Below are 25,641 nucleotides of genomic sequence, written 5' to 3' on the forward strand. Positions count from 1 at the left end.
CAAAAAGCCATGATGGATTCACTGGAGCTGATCTGTAACGTGTGTCAGTGTGATGAGCAGCAATGGAGGAAATAATCCTTCTCAACAGAATGAAAACTCAGACTCAGGAAATGAGAACCTCAGCATCACACAGTGAATTTGCACCCAAGGCCATATTTTAGTGGCTCTCCATTGAATCACAGTAAATTCCACTGCCAATTTACATATCTTAGCACAGGTACGTGATTATCTTTGTCTTTGACCATTTCGTACATTTTTTTTGAAAACAAGAACCCAATCAAAAAAAGTTACACAAAAGAATGTACCCACAAAATAATAAATAATGATAAGATTTGAAATATAAAAACACTAAACATTATTTTAAAATAGAAATAAAATAGAAATACAAAACAAAATGTAAAAAATGGTAAAGAACTGACATAGGATGCATTATATATAATTAATAAAGCAATGCACATTAAAGAAATCAGTATTATAACAGCAAATAAGGATAAATGCACGAAATAATATTTCTTTAAAAACATATACAGTATGTGTGTGTGTGTGTGTGAATATATATACACACAGTCAATATCAAATAACTGTATTCTATACTTAAACTTTATAATATCAATCTAGTTCAAATAAAATGCAGTATAAAAATATCTGAGGTGGCGCATTTGTCACTAATACTCACACTTCATTAACATGATTATAGAAAAGAAAATGTCTCTGGGGTCGCCGGATATTTGTGAAATCAAAATGGGGGTCACGACCCGAAAAAGGTTTGGATAGTGGTTCATTCTGGGGTCATGTGAAAGAAACGGAGGATATTTACATCAAAACACAGACGAAAACATCAAAAAAGAGCCCAGAATCCACACCAGATGTATTATTATATTACTTTATTTATCTTTTGTACAATGTAATTACAATACAAATATGTTGGCTTAAATACAAAAATTCTGTAAATAAAGATTAAAAATAAACTCCACTTGTTTGCTTTGTTGCGATCACTAAACTAAGGTTTTACAATCAAGTTCATGAGGTCATTTAGTTTGCTTGAACCCAAGTCAACTACATTTAAATTTTGGAGCGCGTGCAAACAAGAGTCTGGGCTAAATTATATTCATAATAAAATAAACCATTATTAAATCTGTTTTTGTAAGGAAAGGAAAGCAGTGGGCAGTTTGGATCGGTATCAAGAGTAGAACATGTTGGTCTGTGATCATTGGTTCAGATTCAGAGAGGTGACGAGACCAAATAAGCTTCTTAAGGTGTAGGACGTTAATAAGCAGGAAATCTAATCAGTAGAGACATTAGTGGTCCATCTGTGGTCAGGTTTATAGCATGAAGAGCAGCCCTTCACATACCACTGTTAGAATGAGGAGAATAAGGAATGGTGCATTTTGTAACAATAAAATAACCATATTTTAATAAATCATTATCAGTGATGGCATCAATGGATTTTCTCTCTCGGTTGCAAGCGCAAGTTTTATGAATGTGACAGAAGCATAAGAAATAAACTGAATCCTGGAGAGAATAAAACATTGGATACATTTAAAGCGCATCATTAGGACCTTTATTAATGCTAAAGACTGACATGTATTTAAAGGTGCAGTCTGTAACTCTCATAAAAGTGACTTTTTGTCAAATTTGCTAAAGAAGTCACTATGTAAGGACAGCTTTACATCAAACTAGTAGTTTGTGTGAAAAAAACAGACTCATTGAGTCCCGCCCCCTGCTGCTCCTGCAGCCTTTGGCAGATTGCCAGAATGCACTGTGACCGAGCAAAAAGAACCAATCAGAGCCAGGATTGTGTTTCATGGGCCGTCTGACAGCTGTTGCTCACAGGCCCCGCCCCTTTTCCAGGAGCTAGAGCGCCATCTTTTTTACAGTGTATGGTCTGGAGGAGTAGAAGATGGAATTGGTGACTTTTCTGCTTGAAAGGTAATTACTGCTGCTTGATTTACATTATGTTTGATTTGATATTGTTACACTAGAACTCTGTGGTGCATGTGTTTATGTGCGCACAGCAGCCTCCGTGTGGGCTGCTGTAAGTGACACTGTGTTGTTGCTGTTGTTGCTGAGGTGTGTGCACATAAAGAGAGAGAAGCTCTGCAGTAATATGCTTTCAACAGTGCATGTTATATTACTGCGGTGTTGCCGTCGGACTAACGTTAGCTTGTTAGCTTCTCTGAGGGAGGGACTTTGGAAAGTTTGGAGGCAGGGCAATAGAGCAGCGGGGAGGGAGGGGGAGAGAGGGATCTGAAAGTCGCGGACTGCACCTTTAAGGGCAAATGAATGCAGCATCAGTATCTAAAAACATAATGTGTAAATACTTTGTTGTAGTATTTAAAAATTAACAGAGAAACAACATTTTACTTTCATGTGTTTGTTGAAAATTAAATGGCAGTAAGCCAAGGGAAGCTAACTCTGAGGTGAGCATAAAACTATAAGACTTTTGACTGAATTTGTTGCAGAAAATATTTAAAACTAATTACAAACACACATATAACAACTTTTAGCAAGATTTTTTTTTTTGTCAACCACCAGTTTATGCCATCTGAGTTGTGACGGCTAAAGCTAATGGAAAGCTAAGGTTAAAATCATGCCTTAAATTAGTCGAATCGAAACATCACAAATGCTTTATATTTTTCATTGAAGATTGACAGGTTGAGTTTAAGGAAAATAAATTCAACACAATTAATCAACAAATTCTTTGTAGTAGTTTTCACAGTGACCGCATTAGCTACCAATTCATGCGCTAGCGCCGCTAAGCGGCCATTGTGTGGAGAAACTTTCAACAATATAAAACATCAAAAAAGAGCATTTAAAGAAATGAAAACTGTCCTGATGTCAATATATCTGGAACTTTCTCATCATCATTGAGATGTTGTCATTAATAATTAATTATATATCTTTAGAAAAGCCCTGCAAATGTTCTTTGACTGAAAATGTGCCCTTAGTTGTGCTAGCTTTCAAGTCTTCTAAAGAAAACATAAAAAACAAGTCATATAATAGACGTAAAAAGATATATTTTGTTTGTTCTGTGGTAGATAATGGGTAAAGTGAAGCCTTTATCTGCTCATGTTCAATGCAAACTGCAACTCTCAGGTAGAATTAGATTTACAGAAGTTAAACTGCACGTGAAGGACTATACCCTGTTTAAAATGTGAAAATGATTTGTCGAGTGGACATTTAATCCAAAATCCCAAACCTACATTTTCAGCCTGTTGCACAGTGTTACCTTATAAATGCTCTCACTGAGTTACTGTAGTAAAGTGTGTGTGATGACGTTGTGCAGTAATGTCCAGAGTGTGTGAGTTACTGAGGTGAATTCAAAGCAGGCATTAGAAAAGACACATGTGGCCCCAGCAGCAGTGGAGTAACTCATGTATATGAGAGGACAAACAGGTAGAAGAGGCATGCCACGGAATACACTCATTTGTTTCATATGTCACACACTGCACTGTGAGCCCTGACTATTTGGTTTTTTTGTCACGTGATTCATTTTGACACAAAGCTCTCGTTCTATGACTGTCGGTAACCTATTTTTCTACAATTTAACAAAAAAATAAATACAGAGAAAAAGACGTCATGCTCCCAAAACACTGCTTTGTTAGAATAAAAAATAAAATACAATAAATATAATTATTTGGCCATAAATCATAACTATTGGTCAGTTGATTTCTTGGGGGAAGGTTAGGTGGAGTCTCTCATGTGTAGCTAGTCCTAACTAAACGATCACTCTGCTTCTCTGAAATCAATCAGTCTGGTTCAGTTCATCGATAGATTCTCAGTGTCTGGTGATGTAACCATATGTGCCTCCACCAAAGCCAAGCAAAAATGTTTCATGAGACTGGAATGTATTTATGAGGAGGCTGTTATAAAGAACTGAATCACTGAAGTGTGTTTCTCTTTCCTCTGTGGTTGGTCCGTCACGGGGACACATGCTGCTGTACATCCAGGAGCTGGCAGTCGGTAAAGTAAAGCCACAGTGAAAATGTAAAAGCTGGAAAAAGATGCAGGAAGCAGGCGGAGTCAAGAAAAGCATGAGACCTGATCTTCCATTTTAGGCCCAGTGACGTACACTGGAGCAAAAAGAAAGCAATAAATCAATGTTTTATTTAGCATGTTGCTAGGCTAATGTTCAAGACCTGCTTCTCATTCAATGCAAAGATGTGAAGACCACAGTTACAGACTACAGCCTGAGGGGGGGGGTTCATCTCACAGCTCAATCTTAAACGTCTTCAGTAGATTGTTGGAGAACGGGTTTGCTCCTGATTCTGGAGCCTTGTTCCCAGACTGCTGCGTTGCTGGTTTGGTCTCCAGTGCTGCCCACTTGGCCTCAAAACGATCATCCTCTTGGGAACCACTGACTACTGGAGCTGTTAACTGACTGCCCTCTGGTGGCCAGCTGCTGCCACTGCCACCTATACCCCCAGTGGTGGAAGTCCCATTCTGCAGAGCCATGGATGTGCTGCTGTGTGGTGGAAGTCCGTTAACAACTGTTGATAAGGGAGGGGTCGAGGAGAACGGAGGGGTGGGGAACCCTCCTGCAGCTCCTGGATAGGAGTGGTGCTGCGTGACTGTTCCGACCATCCCGACCTTTGGACCCCCACCCGCTGCACCCATAGCACCGCCTGCACTGGAGGAACCAGTGGCAGTGCAGAAGACGTTGGCCACCATTTGCGACGGTGTGATCCCTACCACAGGCACGCTAGCATTAGGGTAGGTCATGCTGCTGGCCAGACCAGGCATGTAGGTCTGCATGGGCACGAAGGCTGGTTGAACAACAGGCTGGCTGGGAAACATTCCCACGGGGGCCGGAGTGGCATCGAATACCAAAGGGAAAGGCTGCATGGAGCTTGGAAGGGAGCCTGGGGGTCCGGGCAGGGAGGGCTGCATCATGGGTGCCCCGGTCATACTTGGACCTGACATGGTGGGGATTGACATGGACGGAAGAGACATGGGGGGCCCTGACACTGGGGGGCCTGGTATTAGAGGAACAGATGATATGGACATGGGAGGGAGGGGCATCAATGTTTGACTGGACAGAGCGGCGGGGGCTGAGATCAGAGGCTTGGACAAGGTACCTGTATGGACTGAGGTGGTGGTTGGATGGCTACACATTTGGTTAGTGGATAATGACGGGGGTCCCGGGATGGCGGGGATGATTGGACCTGGGGGGGTAGTTTGCTGGACCTTGACTGCTTTAGAAACCTCCTCCAGCCATCGCTCAGCCTCTGACGGCGTACGTCTGTGGCCGCTGTGCATCTGCATGGTCCCCGAGGCAGGCGGGGACTGTAGAGGAGCTTCTGGTTGCACCCAAGAGGAAGTAACTAGAAAAGAAAAGGCAGCAATTTAACCCATGTGCACTCCTTCAGCAGGAAAAACACTAAATATGCAGTATTTCCAAAAACGATGGCCAAAGTGAAATATTATAGTCTTGACTGTGTCATTAATTGATAGCAGAATTGATTATTGATGCATTATTATTTTTGGCATAGGAACAGTTTTAAAGGAAGAAAAATATACAATTGTACACCTTGTATATTTTGCAAGATAAGAAATCCTAAAACTTTATGCAATGGTCTCTGGTTAGTAGGGGGTCATTACACCTAAAACATATTTTCCCTTTATTTTGAAGGTAGGGGCTTTGATCTATTAGGTATTAATTGAAAAAGCATTATGATATGTCATGATCACAGTATATGAAAAATATGTGGTTGCAACGCGAGTGAATAGGGCAAATTTGGTCACAAGGTTACTGAGTTACAGTATGATACATATCTCCTTTTCTTTTTCGATGCATTTCCAATACACTGGACTATGGAATTAGGCAAATAAAAATAAAAAAAACCATAGTGTCAAAATTAAGGCGGTTTCCGTCATTGACAAGTTTTCAATTATTGAATTATGTGATGTTTTTTGTACCTTGTGCAGGTGCAGGCGGGGGAGGCAGAACAGGGGGTAAAACGCAGGGTGGTGGTCCGTTAGCAGACATGGAGGGATTGATGTAAAGTTCCTCTGATGGCTTGGTGAAGGAAGTGTTGATCTGACTACACAGAGCGTTGATGCTGCTGTCTCCCTCTCCTTCCAAGCCCATGTCCATATCTGGTATTTAGGAAAAAATCATGCAGAGACATCAGATGTGAAGCCAATAGGAAGTTGAAGAAAACAAGGTGAGTTAACATAATAAGATAACACATCCACTGAGAAGACAGTGGACATTAATGCCGTGAGATATAACAATATATAAAAAAATCTACCGTACAATATAACCCTCTATTAGGGAGGTCCCGATACAACTTTTTCACTTCTGATATGATACTGATATTGCAGCCTTGAGTATTGGCCGATACCGATATCGATATGATACAATATCAGCACGAATCATACATACTCTTATTACTTATTTTGTAGTGTGGAATGTTAGAAAAGGCTTGATCATGTGATGTTACTCAAACAGAGAACAATAGTCAACAATTCAAGTTCACTTCAGTTATTTTTTACTGTCAGCATATGGTGGGAACAACTGAGGGCGGGGACAAAAAGAACAAAAACTTATCGGAGCTTTTATATTAGAGATTTTAGATACAGTCAGATAAAATCTGATATTCGTTTTCAGGCTGTAATCGGACCGATATCCGATATCAATATCGGATCGGGACACCCATACCTTCTATCGTTCACATCGCTAATTCAATGTATGTGGTTGAAACCTCTACTATCATATATGTTCTTTGATGGAGCTTGCAAGTGAAATTCACTACAGGTACGGTTTAAAACGATAGCAGTGGCCATTATTGATGGTTTTTGCGCCCCCTGGTGGCATTTCCACACAGAAATTTACAAATCAGAACACGTGGCAACCAAGCATGTGGCGATTAATTGATACAAATCGTAATCTAGACACAATGTGCGCAATGCAAGTGTATCGATTCATTCAGTGTGCATCGGTACAATTTACAGGTGAAATCGAGATGCATCGGTCACTGTGTGCCTGCATCGGTAAAATCCATGGTTGCATTGATTTTTTTATCCATCCATCCATCCATCCATACTGTTTTCAGGGTCGTGGGGTGGTTTTTTCCTGTTGTAGTTCATTCTATCCTGTGTTTTTGAGGCACGTTGAATGCACCATCACTGCTGCGCGTTTTGTTTTTAACACGAACTGAAGCCGGTGTCATGTACTAAGTTTGCATCGTACTGAGATTGTTTACGCACTACCGGAAAATTAATTTTTGCTAAAAAAAACAATAATAATGTTTTATTTGTTTATTGGATTGGCTTAGAATTAGGTTAAAATCTCAGTACAGAGGTAAAGTCAGTACCTGACACCATGAAGCACATTTGTATCGCAACAAAGTTATATGCCTTTGACCACTCGACCATCTTGATACAGTGAGAACGCAGGCACATTACGATTATGTAGAAAAGGTTCGATCAAAAGTATAGTCTGCATCTTCCTTTGCACTAAGAGTTGTGAAATACCTAACAGTGAAAGGTTATTATTATTAGTATTATTCATATTAGAAATGTTAATGCTTTCTGCTCCTCACTACTCAACTCAACTTAATTTATATAGTGCAAATTACAACAAAGTAATCACAGTGTGCTTAACAAAATATAAAGTCCATAGTAAGAAAGAAAGAACCCAACAAGATCCACATGAACAAGCATTTAGTGACAGTGGGAAGAAAAAAACCCTCTTTTTTTTTATAAGAAAAAATCTCCAGCGGAACCAGGTTCAGAGGTGGCAGCCATCCGCTTCCACTTGTTAGGGTTAGTGAACAGAGGGACAAACATAATAGAATAGAAGGATAGGTGATCCAAATGTCAAGGACTAGTTGAGCCGCTAACCATTGATCACTACTGTATTAGCCTAATACCTGCTGAACAGTTCATATTAGTATCTGTGTGTCAGACAGGAATATGGACATTGTACTATTGAAAGTGTCACTTTAAGTCACACATTGAGAGTGATGCTGTGTCACTGTTTAAGTTATGAGATAAACAGGTCTCAAACTGATTCCTATTGCTTATGTTGAATCTGGTTCCAAATCCCAACCCTACTTGTGAAAAGGCCTGTTTTGTTGTTGTGCTTTTTAAGAGGCTAAAAAGAAATGACATAAAGTGATGCATAGAGAGATACTAGTAGAGATTAGAAGCAAAATGTGCACTTTTTTTGTTAAATTTGCTGCTTATAAAGAATACAATAAATCCTCTGCCTCTAGGACCATACTGACTTGCAGCTACTTACTGTATTTACTGTATAAATGTTTTACTATAATGTATTTGCATCATGTTGAATCAAATCATATTGCATTGTGTAGTATTGAATCGCCATCAAATCAATATCAAATCGTGAACGGGGCGAATCATATCGCATCGTATCGCCAGGGGTTTCAATGTATCACTAATGTATGGTATTGCTGGTAGTGTATCGAATCAAAGTGACAACAGTATATGTAGCAAAAGTCACAAATATTACTTAATTGTGAAGATTACGCAAACCCTGATAATGTGTAATATTATCTGCACTGAACCGTTACACTGCAAAATTATCCATACCTTGGTAAATTGTTGTAAATCTGCTCTTTTCTGTAATGATATAAAATAATTGAAAAGCAATGAGGGTTTTTTTTTGTTTTGGAAATTGACCTGTGACCTATGATCTTTGCAAAGTTATAGAAAATAATAAAGCATTATTAAAAAAAAACAACTCTTGAAACAATATTTGGAAAAAGCTGCAGAAAAATCAGGTGTTTTAGGTCGTAACAATCGCAGAAAAAAGTCGCAAAATCATAAAGGTATTGAGAAATAGGGAAAGGTCATGTTACCAATTTATTTATAGAAACCATTTTTATAAATAGTAAAACATATAATGAATAGCAACTTTTCATTCAATTCATTTTATGTATTTATTTATTTTTAAGTTCTATTCGTTTCATGTAATTTTAAGGAAGAAACACTATATTATGTGTGTGTGTGTGTGTGTGTGTGTATGTGTGTTATCAGGATATAAATCTACCTATATTGTGATATAAATCTTTCTCTGTATTGCACAGCACTGGTGGACATGCAGATCAACATCAGTCCTTTAATATTAATAATAATGTAAACTTCATTCATCATCGTAGTGAAACTCTTGCCTACATTTTACCCATGAACAGTGGTATTAGGGTTAAGGGACTTGCTCAACATCCTACAGTGATAGGCCGGGTGGGATTTGAGCCTTTGACCCGCTTCTTAAACCACTAGGCCACCACTCCTCACCAGACACTAGAAACACATTTCTCAAGTCAAGAATTATAGAAATGATCCCTGAAATGATAGTACGTATGTTTCTTTCCACAGTGCAGTGGCAGCTCCAAACTAGGACAGCTGATTGACCGCACAAATCAATGCACACATTGTTCAGAGAGCCAAAGGATGAATCGTACACGTTCCAGTGTGTTCGCTTCACACTGATCACAGTCATTTCCACTACAGGGTGACCGTGGATCAGGTGGTAGTGGGTCGTCTTCTGATCGAGAGGTTGGGGGTTCGATCCCAGTACCTGACTATGTGTCGAAGTGTCCTTGGGCAAGACACTGAACCCTAAGTTGCTCCCAGTGGTTGACTAGCGCCTTGCATGGCAGTCCTGTCCCACTGGTGTGTGAATGTGAGAGTGAATGGGTGAATGAGCTGATATGTAAAGCGCTTTGAGACTGCTTCAGTGTGGTGATGAAGCGCTATATAAAATCAACTCCATTTTACTCCATTTACATACCCACTGAGCATCCTAAGTGGGTAAAATATGTGAAGAAGTGCACGAGAGCAGCAATGAATGAAAGTGACCTTTGAGTATTCCAGTCAGAGGAGCGACTCATTTTCTATAATGACTATAATCAATATCATCATTGAGTATTGTGATCCTGATGAACCCAGGCCGAGTGGATGCTGCTGTGTGCTTTACTATACAGACTGTCAGTAATCATTCATGCAGCACAGAGGCAGCTTTTCACAAACAAAGGTCCTCCACCCTTTCATTAACGGCTACAATAACAGGACTTTATCAAATCACTCACTAATTGGCCATGCATGCCGCGCAAACCAAGTCAATACAAAGGAGAGGAAGATATTACACTAAAAGCAGCCACAAAAACTGACGGTAGGGGTTATGATGCACATGTAGTGTTTCATTTGTACTGAATAAATATGTTTGTTGTGGTGTGGTGTCAATATAATTAGGGTTTGAAACATGAATCCAAGTAGAGTTTAGATCGGGAAGAAAAAATCCAGCCCAACCCGATCCGGGCCTGCAGGCATAAAGCCCGACTCGACCCATTAACTTAAATTGTAGGCCCGAGCCTGAAGCAAACCCGACGTAAATTATTATTTTATTGAACATATTGCTGCGAGGTGCCTCGCACCGTCATACACTCACACTACCGTGGGAACAGAATTGATCACTCTTTTCCCTGCTTACGCCCGCCCTTTCCCCAGCCTCCCAGCCAATCAACAGTCAGAGCAAATGTAAACAAAGACACACATTGGCAGAGAAAGCTGCATGGAACCATGATGCCTTCACTGCCATGGGAAATCTCAGCATCAGTTAACCACTGAATACACACAAGTGGAACATAACCAGAACATAGAACCCAGTCCGTTACAGTATGCAGACCAGACCAGGGTCCCGTGCGTGGAGCGCAGACCTGACTGAAGCACGCAATCATATTTGTTCCCTGCGCTCCAGCAGCAAATGAGCAAAATCAGCAAATAATATTCAGTGAATGTGAACGATGAACAACAAAACGCAACACAACGCCGTCAATATCCCGTCCCTCTACTAGCAGAACTCACTTTAGAAATGATACCACAAAAATAAGTATATAAGTGTTTTTATGTTTATTAAAAAATAATATTAATGTAATAGTGATTTAAAAAAAAAAAGTTAAAAATGAGGCCCGAGCCAGAACTCGAATAGGGCTCGGATCAAGAATCTAAACTCTAAATCCAAGTCTTTTATAAGGTTACTCAGACTTCTGCAAACAGATGTCAGTGGTTCCTTACAGTGGTCCAATGACAAATATGATGAAATAAATGTGCAGTTATTTAGCATAGTGTTCAAATTGATTTACCGGTAAATGGTCAGCATTCTCCTAATAAAATAACATCACATCCCTAATATTATCAGTAAGAAAAATCATCAAAAAAGTAGAAAAAAAAAACGAGGTTCTGATCTTAATTCCACATGTTAAGAAACCTTTCTGAGCATCTTTTTCATGTTTTCTCCAGGTTTAAAATGAACTAGGTTAAGGTAATTAAGGACTTTAAAGTTTTGAGTTTTGTCTGCATTAGTCATTTATCAGGGTGGAATGATACGCAGAATTCACAAAAACTACACGAAAATTTTGGGAAGGAAAAAAAGACGACAACAAAAAAACAGTTTGCAAACAACAAACCCTAAAACAAAACAAAAATAAAAACAAACATAACAATCTAGTGTGTCATAGATTGTATGGATTTCTTTTTTTTCTTTTATCCAACCTAGGAATGGGATGATAATCAATAAATCAATTAATCACACAATAAATGAAAATGAACTCCAAAACTTTTCCGACCTCGATGTACCGCTGTGCGCGTACGTGTTTGTTTTCCTCATCTCCCACTCCCTACAGGCTGGGTGACATCAATCCCAGCACCTGTGCACGTTTGTTCTATAGTGGACCCTCATGTCAGTCATCCAGTCTCTTGTCTGTGTGGGGGAGATGTGGCCAAAGGTAACACGACTCAGCTCCATTTAGTTTCCCCGACCCCAGCAAGCTGTGGCTCTGAAGCTACGTGAGCACCTGCATGTCCTCGCCCTCCTTCTTTATGAAGTGGGTACTCATGTCGCCACACTTCTCAGAGTTTGTAGTGCATAGAACGGAGTGTGACATTTCGAACATAACCATGAACTTTCTAAGCACAGTTGTTTTTATATTTTGATTATTTACAAATACATCAAGACTGCGTATAATGTCGTACACTTCTCATCTCACCTGGGTTTGTGGCCTCAAAGTCGGTCTTGCGTTGCAGTGTTGATGGCAGGTCGTTCAGACGGAGCGACAGCTGTCTCTTGAAGGGAGAGTTCTTCTGGCTCAGGGCTGGAAACCCTCGGAATGAGCCTTGACGCACAAGCTGCTCGATGGGCGCGTGGCGGCGTGGAATGGCGTGAGGCCCGCCTGGCTCTGGACGCTCCATGGGAGAAGCTGCACCTTCAGGAGGGGAGGCGGTGCCGGGAGGGAGGGCTGGCATCACCGATGACTGGTCTGGACAGGGAAGAAAACCTATTCTTCACTTTTGCTGGGAACCAGTGTTTACTCTGGTTCTTCACTTAATATAACCTTTGGGCATAGGCGGAGTTTGAGATTCTTGCCGGAGGGGGGCAAATGAAAAAATAGAATTAAATAATATAATATAGACTGTCTTGAGATTCACACCAACCACAATGTGTGTAACATATACAATAATGCAAAAATGATTAGTAACATAATTGATAACATTGACTCCAAATATTTGCATCAACGTGTCATTTAATGTTGTAAATGAATGATAAAATCAGGACGGCGGCTGCTTTCTGCTTCACTTTTGCTGCAGTACCCTACATGAACTGCTGGGAGCAGTGTCACTTCACCATTCACATTGTAAAGAAGAAGAAGAATTGCACACCCTAAAGTCTCAAAAGTTTGGGACCATATACATTATATACGTAGATGGCGCATCGACTGGGGAGGGACAGGTCAACAGCACCGCGCCATCTTGGACCTGTTATGGTGGGGGCAGCGGTCCATGGACATTATGACAGAAAGAGGTATTTCTCAATCTCTAAGTAGAATTATTTGTTGAATTTTGAACCGATTTCCAAACTGTTACATTTTTTTTAAAACGTCACACATGTAGCTATGATACAAGGTGCTTGGATGTATTTAAAGTGCTGCTTTTACCACTCAACACTTAATCTCCACACCCACATCCTTGAATATTTCAGTTCTTTGGCTACAATAATTAATAATGATGATATAATAGTAATACTGATAGTAATGGTAATAATAATAATAATAATAATAATAATAATAATAATAATAATAATAATAATAATAATAATAATAATAATAATAATGTAATATAAGAATATAATAATAGCAATAACATTAAATAATATGAGAATATAATTATAAGAATAGCAATAACATTAATACAGTAGTAGTACAATTATACAATAATAATTGTCAAATGCAATGTATAGCCTTAAACAACGTTGTCAATAAAAACCTAAGCACTTCTAAATGTTTTCTAGGTTCATTTTCTTCTATTTGTTTATCTATCTATCTATCTATCTATCTATCTATCTATCTATCTATCTATCTACTGTATCTATCTATCATGTCTGATGTTTATTACAAACAAACTCCGTGAAAACTGCATGAGAATTGAGCGATTTATGACAGCTTTAATAGTGTAAACACATCATTCCTCTATAGATGTAATACACTGTAGGAGTGATAGACACCGGTCCAAGATGGCCGCCCTGTTGAAGCACCGCTCTGGTGGGCAGCAGCAGTCGATGCGGCGTCTACGTATTATAATGTCTATGTTTGGGACCATTTCACTGAAAACCTTCAGGTATACTACACACCTGAGGTAGAACTAACATCTGTGACATGGAACTAACAGTAATATGTTAGAATCAAAGTAGCAGAAAACTATTTCATAAGATTTGTTTATTTTTTTTGGACTCCGCGTATGCCTTTGGGTCACTATTTCAACATTTCAGAGTTGTCGTCTGACCTTTCTTCTTATCCTGCAGCTTGTCCTCTCGCTCGCTGCCGCTGCCCTGCTGGCTGCAGGAAGAATTGCCACGGAAAGAACCCTCACGCACAAATGAGGTGCGACTGGGGTCAAAGGAAGCCGTGACGCCGCACTCCTTCTCCCGCCGCTGTTTTCTCTCTAAACATGCAGCAAAGGCACAGCCGACTGCATGGCTCAGTCTTTCCCCCTAGAACCAACAAAACAGATCAAAAACACATTGAAAACGGGAGCTTTTGTGCTTTGCTGCTTTTTGATTTATCTTTGTAAGAAGAAAACGGTGGAATAGAACATGTGACATTGTACCTGAGAGCAAAGTGCAGCATTTTATCATTTCAAACCTTTATTTTAACATTCAACACTATGTGTTCTGATGCTCTCAGCTGGAACCAACTACATCACTGGTTCTCAACCTATTTCTCGTCTTGAACCCATTTTTTCTGGCGACCCACGGAGACTTTTTTCTCATGTTTGTTGCACTGTGTTACAAATACAGAGTAGCCAGTATTAGTGCACAAAGAAAACAGATGTTTTTATACAGCATTTTATTTTAGCTACATTCATATTTGAAAAAGTGAAAGTATAGAAATTTATTGAGATTGTGTGGGGTGTTTTAATTTGAAAAATAATAACATTTAAGCTCTTTGAGCTTTCTTTCTCTTCCTGCACTCTATATCTATTTCTTTGATAACGTATTATTTGAATTGTGCATAATATGTATATATATATATATATATACACATATTTTTTATTTATTTTTTTTTTTTAAACATACTTTTTAATTTTATTATTACTAGACATTTCAGGCAACCGCACTTTCATTTTATTTTCAGGCATCCCCAAAGTTGAAAAGCCCTGCTTTAAGGACACTGCTGCAATTAAAAAAATGAAAATAAAAAATGGAAATATAATTTTATTGAGTATTTTTTTTTTTAAAATTGTATTATTACTAAACATTTCAGGCGACCCCATTCTATTTCCAGGCAACCCCACATGGGGTCACAACCCCAAGGTTGAAAAACCCTGAACTACATATTGTCCAACAAACACATTTCTACACTGCCTTTGTATAGTTTCCACCAAAGATGAGTTGATGATGTCGCATGCAAATAAAGAGTTCAACAGCTAACTCTGCTTCTGTCTAATCCCTTTTCTAATCCCCCACGTCTCTGCTGTGCTATGCTCAGTCCACATTAATAATCCAACTTCCTATCTAAGATGATGAAATCAAATGTTTAGCTTTATTTAAATCTCATCTCATGGTCAGATTAACCAACATCTGAGGGTTGATATGAACTAATCCAGCAACAGGTGAGAAACAAACAAAAACAACACATTATGGTACATCCATTCCACGTCAGAGGTTTCAGTGGCTGCCACAACTGTTGTCAGATTGAATCATCTGCTGTTTACCCATAAATACTGTACGGCCTTAACCCTAACCCTAGGTGCTCCTCAGGGAGGTCTTATATGCACAGAAATGATTTAATGTATGTACATGTGCCTACGTGACAATGTTATTAAAACTCCTTCACTATCATTCATGGTTGTTTATGACGGACACGTGTCATTTACTCTAAATTGATTACTCTATTTATGATTTTAAACTATCAATTTATGATGCAATTGCCCTCCCAAACCCAGAGACAGTGTTACAACATATTATTTTTTTCAATCAAAGCAGCCACAAGCAGAATCAGGCTAAAGAAAGAAAGGGGACACACTTGATTCCTGAGTATCTTTTACTGGTGTTGTAGCACTGAAGACTGGTTTGGAGACCACATCTTGGAGGTCTTATTGGTCTTGTCTCAGATTTGAAGGTATTTTTACTCGGTCTCGTCTCGGTCTCGCCCTGGCCAGACTCAGGATTTTCTGTCAAGACCAACACTGATCTCTGATCTGCTGTTCTTCAACTTCAATAATGTGATGAAGGACTGAACTGTTCCTGATTAATTCATGTTGTAATTTGACTTCAAACATTAGCGTTAGCTCACTGAGGCCTTTCATGCAACACTTTACCCAGTGCCTGAATCAGACACCTGAAAGCACCTCATTCACTTGACAAATAAACATCTTATTTCCAGATATATTAAATAATTCTGGACATATCAAATGCCTTACAAGGATTTTTTTTTGTAAGAATTTAATTGAAAAAATATGTCAGGGTTTGTGATTTTTCATGGTGTGCTTTGAAAAAACTGCAGACATCTTGTATTTGTCTGTCAAATGTAGTTAAAAAAATAAAATAGAGAATACTCTTAAACTGTTCAACTATGTCATGATTTGTAAAATTGTTTTTTTATGGATATCGTGGTCTTGAGAACAACACCACCTTTTAGTATGCAGTGCAACGTTGAGTTTATCATGGGTGGTTTTTTCTCTAAAATATTTATTGAAAAATCTGTACGTGTGTGTAGAGTATGTAGGAATGCATCACGTGAGACACTGTGGTGGGATATGATTAGGTCTGTTTATGTTTTAAACTTTTAATACTGCAACTGAAGTTATTGAATTCAGTAAAATACATGTGCATCTACACTTTAGGCCGCTAAGGTCTGGTGACTGGCATATTAAAAACTCCTACTTTCTACCAAAGTGCTTTGGATTTTTACTCAAGCTGAACCCTTAAAATGTATGTAAGTATTCATATTTCATAATTTTCTTAACCTCAGCTATGTTAACACAGTGATCACATCATAATGCCTGGGGTATGTGTTTTAACCCAAAGTTTGCAGTTTTATTTTAATGGTCAGAGATTGACTAAACAGTGAAGGGCATTGGGTGAAGATGATAATATATATAAATATTTACCATAAATTGCATAGAATATCAGTATCATTTAAAGTTTAAACATTTTATTTTATTTATTTATGTATTTTTGTTGCTGAATTTGAGCTTTTGCGTTGACAAGACATGTAGGGCAATCTATTCTTGATAAATATTAATGTTTTTTTCTTCTAAAAACCAAACTTCTAACCCTAACCCTAAGGAAGAATATCAAAAACTTTATTAGAAGAAACACTTTTCCCCCATCAATAGGTGCTTTGATTTGAGGAGTCTATGCAGGGCCGGTCTTGCCGACAGGCAACACAGGCGGCCGCCTAATGGCGCCCCCCAATTTTATTTATTCATTTATTTTATATTGATTTAAAAAGGTATAATAAATGTGAAACATAACCTTTAAAATCACTGCACGTTTTCTCTTAATTGAATATTAATATAAAAAATCTGTAACTATACCTGTTAATCTTCTGTCCATATGCACCAAATGACCTAAAGCCGGCCCCTGTTGTTGAGATGTTCCAGTTAAGCATTTATTACTTGGAAACATTTTTTCTTTAAATTGCATTATACTGTTTTGATGTTCCAGAAAAGTATTTATAACGTGAAAACTGTTTTTTACTTTAAATATTCTTCTTACTACACAGTTTTTATGTTCCAAATAAGTATTTATTACTTGAAAACCTTTATTTTTTAATTTGAATATCACTCTTATTACACAGCTTTGATGTTCCAGATTTATTGTATTTCATTTGTTTTTACATGAATGTTTATTTTCATACGTATTATTAACTGTTGTGATTTTTTACACAGCCGTGGATTTCCCAGGGGGCTTTAAGTAATTTTGCCTAGGGCACCAAAAAGGCTAGGGCTGGTCCTGAGTCAATGTGTATATCGGTTGATATTGGAGATCAAATGTTGGACAGTATCGGATATGGGCAAAAAGCTAACATGGATCATCTCTATTACTGGGAGAAAAACTGTGCTTTACCGAGTCTTTGAGAGCCATGAAGCAGTGACACATCCATCGTCTGGTCGTCCCGTCTCTGCAGATGTATGAGAAAGCCTTGTCATAGTTACGATCAGGGGCGCAGAATGAAACCTTCTCTATAGTCTGATCCACGATGAGGTCCTGAAAGGGAAGAGAGGAAGAAGTCAATCAGATTTGACAGATTTGAAATGTCCAGTCAGCAGGTTGTAAATCGAAACACATCAAACGTGGTTTTGTCTCTCTCTCACTGCGGTTTAATAGATGCCAAATGAAAAATAATCACTATATATTATGGAAAGAGTAATTCAACACTAGACATGCAGCTGTCAGCCTCACTTAACCTCATGGATGTTTAAGCTACAATGTGTTTACACATCCACTGTGATAGAAAAGAAGGTGACAACAGACAACCCTCTGATAAACTCTGCAATGTTTCCACATGTCTGTAGTCACAGAGAAGTAACCAAGGAGGGTCCCAGTCTTTCTCTGTGTACATTAGAGGCCTGTGCTCACGCCTATGATGCACCAGAAACACAAAAGCAAAGGAAATGAGAGGCGAGGGGAGAGAGAAAGAGGGTTTGCACACTCATCCACACACTTCCTTCCCCCATTCAGCGTGGCCGACAACACAAAGAAGGGAGTCTCAGGGGAAAGAAAGAGGGAGGACAAGAAAGGAAAGAGGGATGTGAAGAGAGTGATCACGGAGGAGTAACAATTTACAAAGCCTTTGGCGTGGGCCAGTTAGAGATGGAATGGGGATACTGGGACTGAGCAGAGAGGCTGAGCTGAGCCCATCAATTCCACTACAAGTCACTATGTGTTACAATAAAGCCATAACACTTGATGGAAAGATAACAGTGCGTGGTACAGAATCTGTCCACAGAAAATAACAAAGTTGTCTGAAAGCCTGTTCTTATAAACAACAATGAAATCAAATGTCTACTTGTATTTGCTGCAAATACATCGAGATTTCATTATCTTTCATGAATTCTGGAAGTTTGAAAATCCCCCTTCCACATTCATTCAAATTCATTCATTCATTCATTCATTCATTCATTCAAAATTCATTCATTCATTCATGTTAATTTATTTAGTAATTCATTCATTCATTTACATTCATTCATTCACATTAATTAATTAATCTATTTATTTATTTATTCATTCATTCATTCATTTACATCTATTCATTTATTTACATTTATTTATTTATTTATTCAGTCATCCATTATTTTTAAAATAATTGCACATTTTGACAAACATTTTATTTCATACAGATGCGTTTGTGAAAATTAAATTATGATTAAGATTTCCTCTCTTCCTTTTTAAGTTTATACATGACATGTTTACTGTATGCAAGGAAACCGTGGCAAGTTTAATTACCAAAAATAAACGTGGGGGTAAAATTAACTAGCAACTTTTACTTTGAGTACTATTTAATTGAGCTACTTTTCACTTGTACTTGAGTATTTTATGTATGACTTACATTTTCAATCAAGTGGCAGCACTATTTACACCTTTGGTTACCAAAATATTAACATTGTTTATATTGTGTATGTGACATCATACAGTCCAACAGAAAGATTGATAGCAAGCAAATCATAGCCAACACGCGTGTAATGTTAAAACTGAAGCATAGGTTTGCTCATATGTATTGTTTATTTGCAGCTAGGGTGTAAGTGAATATTTGCACTTTTCCCCTTTCCTTTTCTAAAGCATGAGGGATGGCGTCAGGGTGTGACTTAGAACATGTCGTCATACCACTGACAGGAAGGTTACAGCAGAGCAGAGTGTGACTCAGACCATCATTATGAGTCGATCGCTGCTGAACTCAAAAGGACTTTTGATGTAATTCCTTTTTATTGAGGAGACGTTTTGAAGGCCATGCAGAGCAGAGTGTGGGAACAAGAGTGAATAGAAAATAGTGTGGGTGGTGGAGAGTGGGCTGATTCATGGATTATCTGATGATGAAGATATGAGCTGAAGGAGGTGAAGGAAACTGGCACCACTTTGGTGTCTGACCATTACAAACATGACCCACAACTAAAGTTTAAACCTCAACAATGAATCAGATGTCATTCAAGAGGCGTTTATAATGGTGTATGTAAAGTTTCAATGATTTAGGAAGTGCATTTTTTCATTAGAGATTCAAATTCTGATGTAGCTGGTTATGATTTACAGTCCACATAAACAGGACTGAATCATAACATAACCGCGAGAGCGGATATGGGCTCCTCTGTGAACGGTTGCATTTACAGACCTTGGAGTTGCTGTTTTACCAATAAACGGGAAGAGATTTGACTCTATAATAATCTATCATGTTTTTCTGCAGTCAGTGCCTTCTCCTCGTCCTTCTCTCAATTCTCTGTTTCAGGTGTCGTGAAGCTGATGATGGCAGTTCCTGATCTGTGGTTCATGGCTCAACTAGTCTGGGACACTCTGATGTTCTATCTCTCTATCCTGTTCTGTTGGTCCTTCTGTCCACTAACCCGGAAGGGTCAGGTTCGGTCAGATATTTAGAACTGGTGGTCGGGTTCGGTCACATAGTGTCGTTTGCACGCAGCGTTCTTCCTTTCCTGCTGCAGCTGCTGCAAAGTGCAGCTTAAACTGTATAACAGTGAGAGCAGTGATCCGCGGGGCAACTTGCCAAGGAGAATGGAGCAGAGGACAATTTTAAAGAAATACACTGTTGGAACATTCCTTTTTCTGCACAATAACATGGATTATCTTTATCTTTGATACATGGATTATGTAAATAAATCTGATGGGTCTCTTACATACAGCAGTACAAAATGTATCACACAATCTTTTCAAGGCAATAGGTAGAAATGTGTGTGGACTCATTCTCATCGGTCTAGAGCGCTTCATCACACATTAGCATTAAGAAAACTTAAAATGAATTTGTTTTTCCTCAAATCCTGCCCTATGCTCCTTTAAAACTAGCCACTCCTTTCCATGCAGCCTCTTCACAATAAAAGTGAAACTGTTTCCCACATTGATGGAAGCGATGCTTCAAAGCCCAACACTTGTGGTTCTTTAAACTTTGTGGGGAATAATGACGCTTTATGAGCCATTAGGGGCAAATAATTTGGCCTTGAAGGTGACATATGACTCAAAAGGGAGGAAGGGAGCTTAAAGTGAAAGGCAGGTGGGGGAGCAGTGCTGGGAAAGTGGAGGGGGTGAGGTCATGTGTTTGGCCTTCACAAAGAAAGGAAGAAAAGCTTGAAAGCAGCCGTTCTGTTGAGTTTCTTATACTACTCTATTATCTGCTGCTCCTTATCCCAGTGGCACTGAATGGAGCCACAGTTATCCACTCTCACAGTGGGAGGCCTCCACGGCGCCACACACTCTTCCTTTACTTGTATCTGTGTGTGTGTGTGTGTGTGTGTGTGTGTGTGTGTGTGTGTGTGTGTGTGTGTGTGTGTGTGTGTGTGTGTGTGTGTGTGTGTGTGTGTGTGTGTGTGTGTGTGTGAGTGTGTAACTACTTGACCTTCCCTATCACTCTAGCACCCTCAATGGAGCAACAAGAAGTCGTTCAAAACACCCTCAAAACTCCACACCCAACAAGCTCTGCTCCCAGTATCCTCAAACTGGGACGATATGGGAGAAGTGTGAAAGAGATGAAAACTCTTTCTCTACAGCAAATATAAATGTGTATTGTTTTTTTCCCTTTTTTCTCGATAAATGCTCTTTAGCCACAGATGTGCTCGTAACGTATCATCATGATTTTAACCATGTTGCTTTCTGTCCACAATCTGCTCATACATTTACTTCTTATTTGATTTTCACATTTTAGAGCATTCGCAGGCAGGGTTGGGGTCAAATAAAATGAGTTCGGAAAATTGGCTTTGTAGTTAAAATTGGCATTTAATTTACTTAAATGCAGAACTGGGAAACCATTATCATGACTTACACACATGTAGTTAAATAAGTTAAATGTTGCTAAATGAATGACTGAATGAGAAACAAATTAGATGATAGATAATTGTTTATAGTGTATTTTAAAACTTATTTAGGACATGGATAAAAACCAACCAGTTATTATAATCTATGCTAACAGAAAGCTAACACAAAAGGAAAAACAAGTATTTGTGATGTAATTGAACTTCAGAAATTGAGAACTTAAAGGAGCATAGTGCAAGATCTAAAAATCAGACTCCATAGTGACACCACGGTCGTTAGGGTAACTGCAGCCATCAGCCAAGACGCCGCGGGGGCGCGCATCAACTGTTTAGCACCAGAGATCAGTTGATTAGATACTGTAACTAGAGGATGGATACCCGACCGAAGCCTGACAGGACCCGACGGCACCAGAAGGGTCATATTCGGACAGATATTTAAAACTGGTGGTCGTTTGTGCGCATCTTCTTTTACTGCTGCAGCAGCCACAGCTGCTGTACCCCTGAAGAATGCAGCTTTAACTGTAACAGTGAGAGCAGGATTCACAGTGCAAGGAGGGTGGAGCAGAGGAGGACAATTATAAAGGAATACACCATTGAAACATTACTTTTTATGCACAATAACATGGATTCTCCTTATCTGTGATACTTGGATTATGTAAATAGGTCCGATAGGTCTTTTGCGTGCACTGCGCCCCTGTTTGTGTTTCACTTGTGCTTGTTACCCGGGCGCTGATCTGATGTTGACATTAACAGTTGTTTGTTAATAAAATCGGTGCTTACCACGAAAACAAATGTAATTATGTCTTTCTTTGAGAAAAAAAATGAGGTTTTCACTGTTGGGTCAGACTCGGATGAGAAAATGGGGCTCGATCTGCCTCTTCAAGTCGTCGAGAACCAGCGTCATTTGACATCACCCTCAGCATCATTTGACAGAACTGCGTGGGAAATTTGTACCCAGAACAGCAGTACAAAATATATCACACAATCTGTTCAAGGCAAAAGGTAGAAATGTATGTGTTGTGAGCGCTTGATCAACTATTAGCATTAAAATACTTAAAATGTATCTTTATTTTTTTCACAAATCCTGCCCTATGCTCCTTTAATTGACTTTCGGGGGGTAAAAAAAAATGATCTGAATTTAATTGTAATTGGGAATAAGACTCCGTATGTGACCAATTAATAAATAACGCTGAATATATCCAAAGCTTGGTGATCATGAAAGTAACTAACTACTACTGGTCATGTGGTATAAAAAGAAACAACAAGCATTTATTTATAGTCTTTATCTTACCTTGGTTTTGTCATCCACTACCCTGAGTCCATCAGCTGAAACCCACAACACTGCTTTCACCGTCTTTTTCCCGCTCTGGAAAGTCAAAGAGGAAATGTGGTTAGGGCCACCACATTTTAATTTCTAAAAATAAAACAAACAGTCAAACTATGGTTTTATTCTTTTCATAGGAGAGAGGCCTCGTCTTATGGCTGGAAATTTAAAGTAATGTCACCTTATAGCAAATACATCACATTGAAGCATTCTGCACTTGGACACAGCAGAGCTCCTAAACAAGCAAACCAATGTCATTCCTACTCATGCTTATATCATTCCCATTCCCATTACATCCTTAGAGGAGAGGATGGAGGGCTCAGAGGTGGACAGAGTTGGCACAAGGAAATATTCTTCCAGAGGAGGGCACCAAGCTGTTCTAATAAAAACACACCCAGCATATACAGGCTGCACTAAAAATACACAGGCCACAAAAGCAAGTGCAGTTGTGAAAGAGTGTGTGAGAAAAAGGCAAATAGAAAATTCAGAACGCTGCAAGAAACGGACTTTGAACAAACATAAGCAATCAAAAGCCTGGATTTCTGCATTAATCTCAATAAACAGTATGGAAAGGAAAAGGGTGGATGACCTCCTGAGAAAACAAAGAGAGAGGAAATTAAAAGGAAACTGTGAACAGGGAGAAAAGTATTCAGTTAGAGGAACAGCAGAGAGAGAGAAAAGAGCTGAAGAAGTAACGAGATGTGATGAGTTCTCCTGGATGGGAGAGGAAATGTGTTTTACTGGAAAGACCTGAGTGAAGTGGTGCTGAATCAACAGAAAATCAAATGGTCGAAACAAATGACATCTTGGATTATTGTGTGTGTGCAGCCGTGTGTGCATACACGTGTAACATAGTTGGTGATGGTGGGACCAGGTCAATCTCTCTCCTGCTTTATAGACCAGTGTAACTCCATTCACACCAACTCTACCTTCCTTAGCTCTAAACGAATGATGTCTTTATGCTTGTGTGCATGTTTGATTGTTCTACGGAAAGTCGTTTAAATATAAATTTGATATCAACAATAGTTAAGCTCTACTCAATATCAATTTACTAGTGAAGCAAAAGTGTCACTAGCACTACAAGTTAGCATTATATGCTAATAAAGGTGCGGAAAAAAGCTAATTCAGACTTTCCAAAATATTACACCCAATCAGGGAGCTGGATTTGGATATAGTCCCTCCTTCTTCATTTGCATTTGATCTAATAGTACTACTAGTCAATGGTTTGGTTTTACTAGTACAACTAGTAGACTAAAAACAGTACCAGTACTACTGGTGAGATTTTGAGATTGTTAGTGGTACTAGTAAAGGTTTTTGGTGCACAAGTAGACATTACTATAGTGAACCAAATGTCTACTAGTATATAATTTTGTTTTTTGAGAAGTACTCGTAAAGCTTTGAGTTTTTACTAGTCTAAAAATAGTAACATAGTTACGACGGCGTATTAGTGCCACATTAAAACAAAAAGAAATTAACACTACAAGATTAAAGTTGTAATATTTCAAGAATAATTTTGCAATATTTTGAGAATAGAGTTATAATTTTACGAGAAAAAAGCCATGTTTTTAAAAACTAGCGCTCAGAATTCCCAGTTGAAATGAACGTAACTAACACTGATAGCCTTGAAGTCGACCATTTCCTGCCAGTTTCTCCTCCACTAAAGAAGCCATTTGCTCCAAATCTCCAGTCTGGTTTTTTCGTCAGAACAAACGCAAACGTCTGCAAAGTGACTTTAAAGTCCTTTCGCTATGTGTGAAACCTAAAGAGAAGTATAATCTCACTAAATGGTCCACATTCTCCATAACGCTACACAGACAACATCATGTTTTTTTTATTTCAATTTTATTCTCATAAAATTACGACTTTATTCCCGAAATATAATTACTTTAATCTCGAAAATTACAAATTTAATATTGAAATATTATAACTACAATCTCATAATATTACAATTTTATTAAGATACAACTTTATTCTCATAAGATTAGCAGGGTTCCCACACTTTTTTCACAATGATTTTTCAAAACTTTTCCAAAATATTTAACCAGATTTCCATCACTTAGTTTTGAACCGCTAAGATCTATTCAAGACCATTAGAGCGCAAAAATGAGTGGGCCTTTCCAGTGTACTAATGTACCATCACTAATCTATTATATAGCATCGTACAATGGTGCGATTGCCTTTGACATCCATTTTGCAATATTTTTTAAAGTAAAGATGCATCAGCTATTGAATGTAACAGTAAACAACAACTAAGTGCTACAATAACAATTAATTATAACATTATAAGATCACAATTTCCATTTGCAGACACATTTATCAAAAGCAATGTGATGTGTTAGGGTTATTGTTTAATGTTCCATAGTAAAAGCGTAGGTTGGATTTTGAACATTAAAATAAAATAGGCTATATTTCCAAAACAGTTAAATTATTTCATGACATTTTAAGACTTAAAAAAGTTTATTCAAGTTTATTCTCGAAACATAATGACTTTAATCTTTTAATGTGGCCCTAATACGCCATCATTATGTATGCCATCATACATAATTTAAGTGAACTTAAAATGTTCCTATTTCCATTCCCCGCTCTTTATTACATACTAGGCTCACTAGTAGTAACTTTTAACTTGTACAACTACTGACAATTTTTAATTCATGAGTAAAGTGTACTCACACACTAGGAAGCCAAGTGCATCTACTCCAATGTAAGCGCTAGTAGCTTTACGGTGGTTGATAACACTGTTATTAAATTCATGCTCAAACGTTTTTCCGTGTTGTTTTTTAGTATCGGTGCAGATGTGACTTCCTTCCTGCTCTGTTGTGTTCAGT

At 38.4% G+C, this 25,641-nt stretch overlaps 1 protein-coding gene across 4 annotated transcripts in view; it reads right to left on the bottom strand.

Moving 5' to 3' along the window:
* Positions 1-2,186: 2,186 nt before the first annotated feature.
* numbl (NUMB like endocytic adaptor protein) overlaps positions 2,187-25,641 on the bottom strand; it is a 105,726-nt gene continuing 82,271 nt past the window's right edge. For all 4 annotated transcript variants that reach the window (XM_028464187.1, XM_028464188.1, XM_028464186.1 and 1 more), the window contains 6 exons: positions 22,784-22,858; positions 17,594-17,734; positions 13,804-14,011; positions 12,015-12,284; positions 5,920-6,099; positions 2,187-5,324 (listed from right to left, as the gene is read on the bottom strand). In XM_028464187.1, the coding sequence (XP_028319988.1) occupies positions 4,210-5,324; positions 5,920-6,099; positions 12,015-12,284; positions 13,804-14,011; positions 17,594-17,734; positions 22,784-22,858 (1,989 nt within the window). In that variant the 3' untranslated portion in view covers positions 2,187-4,209. The remainder of the gene's footprint in view (positions 5,325-5,919; positions 6,100-12,014; positions 12,285-13,803; positions 14,012-17,593; positions 17,735-22,783; positions 22,859-25,641) is intronic.

Source organism: Gouania willdenowi, chromosome 13, assembly GCF_900634775.1.
Source record: "Gouania willdenowi chromosome 13, fGouWil2.1, whole genome shotgun sequence".
NCBI classification, from domain to species: domain Eukaryota; kingdom Metazoa; phylum Chordata; class Actinopteri; order Blenniiformes; family Gobiesocidae; genus Gouania; species Gouania willdenowi.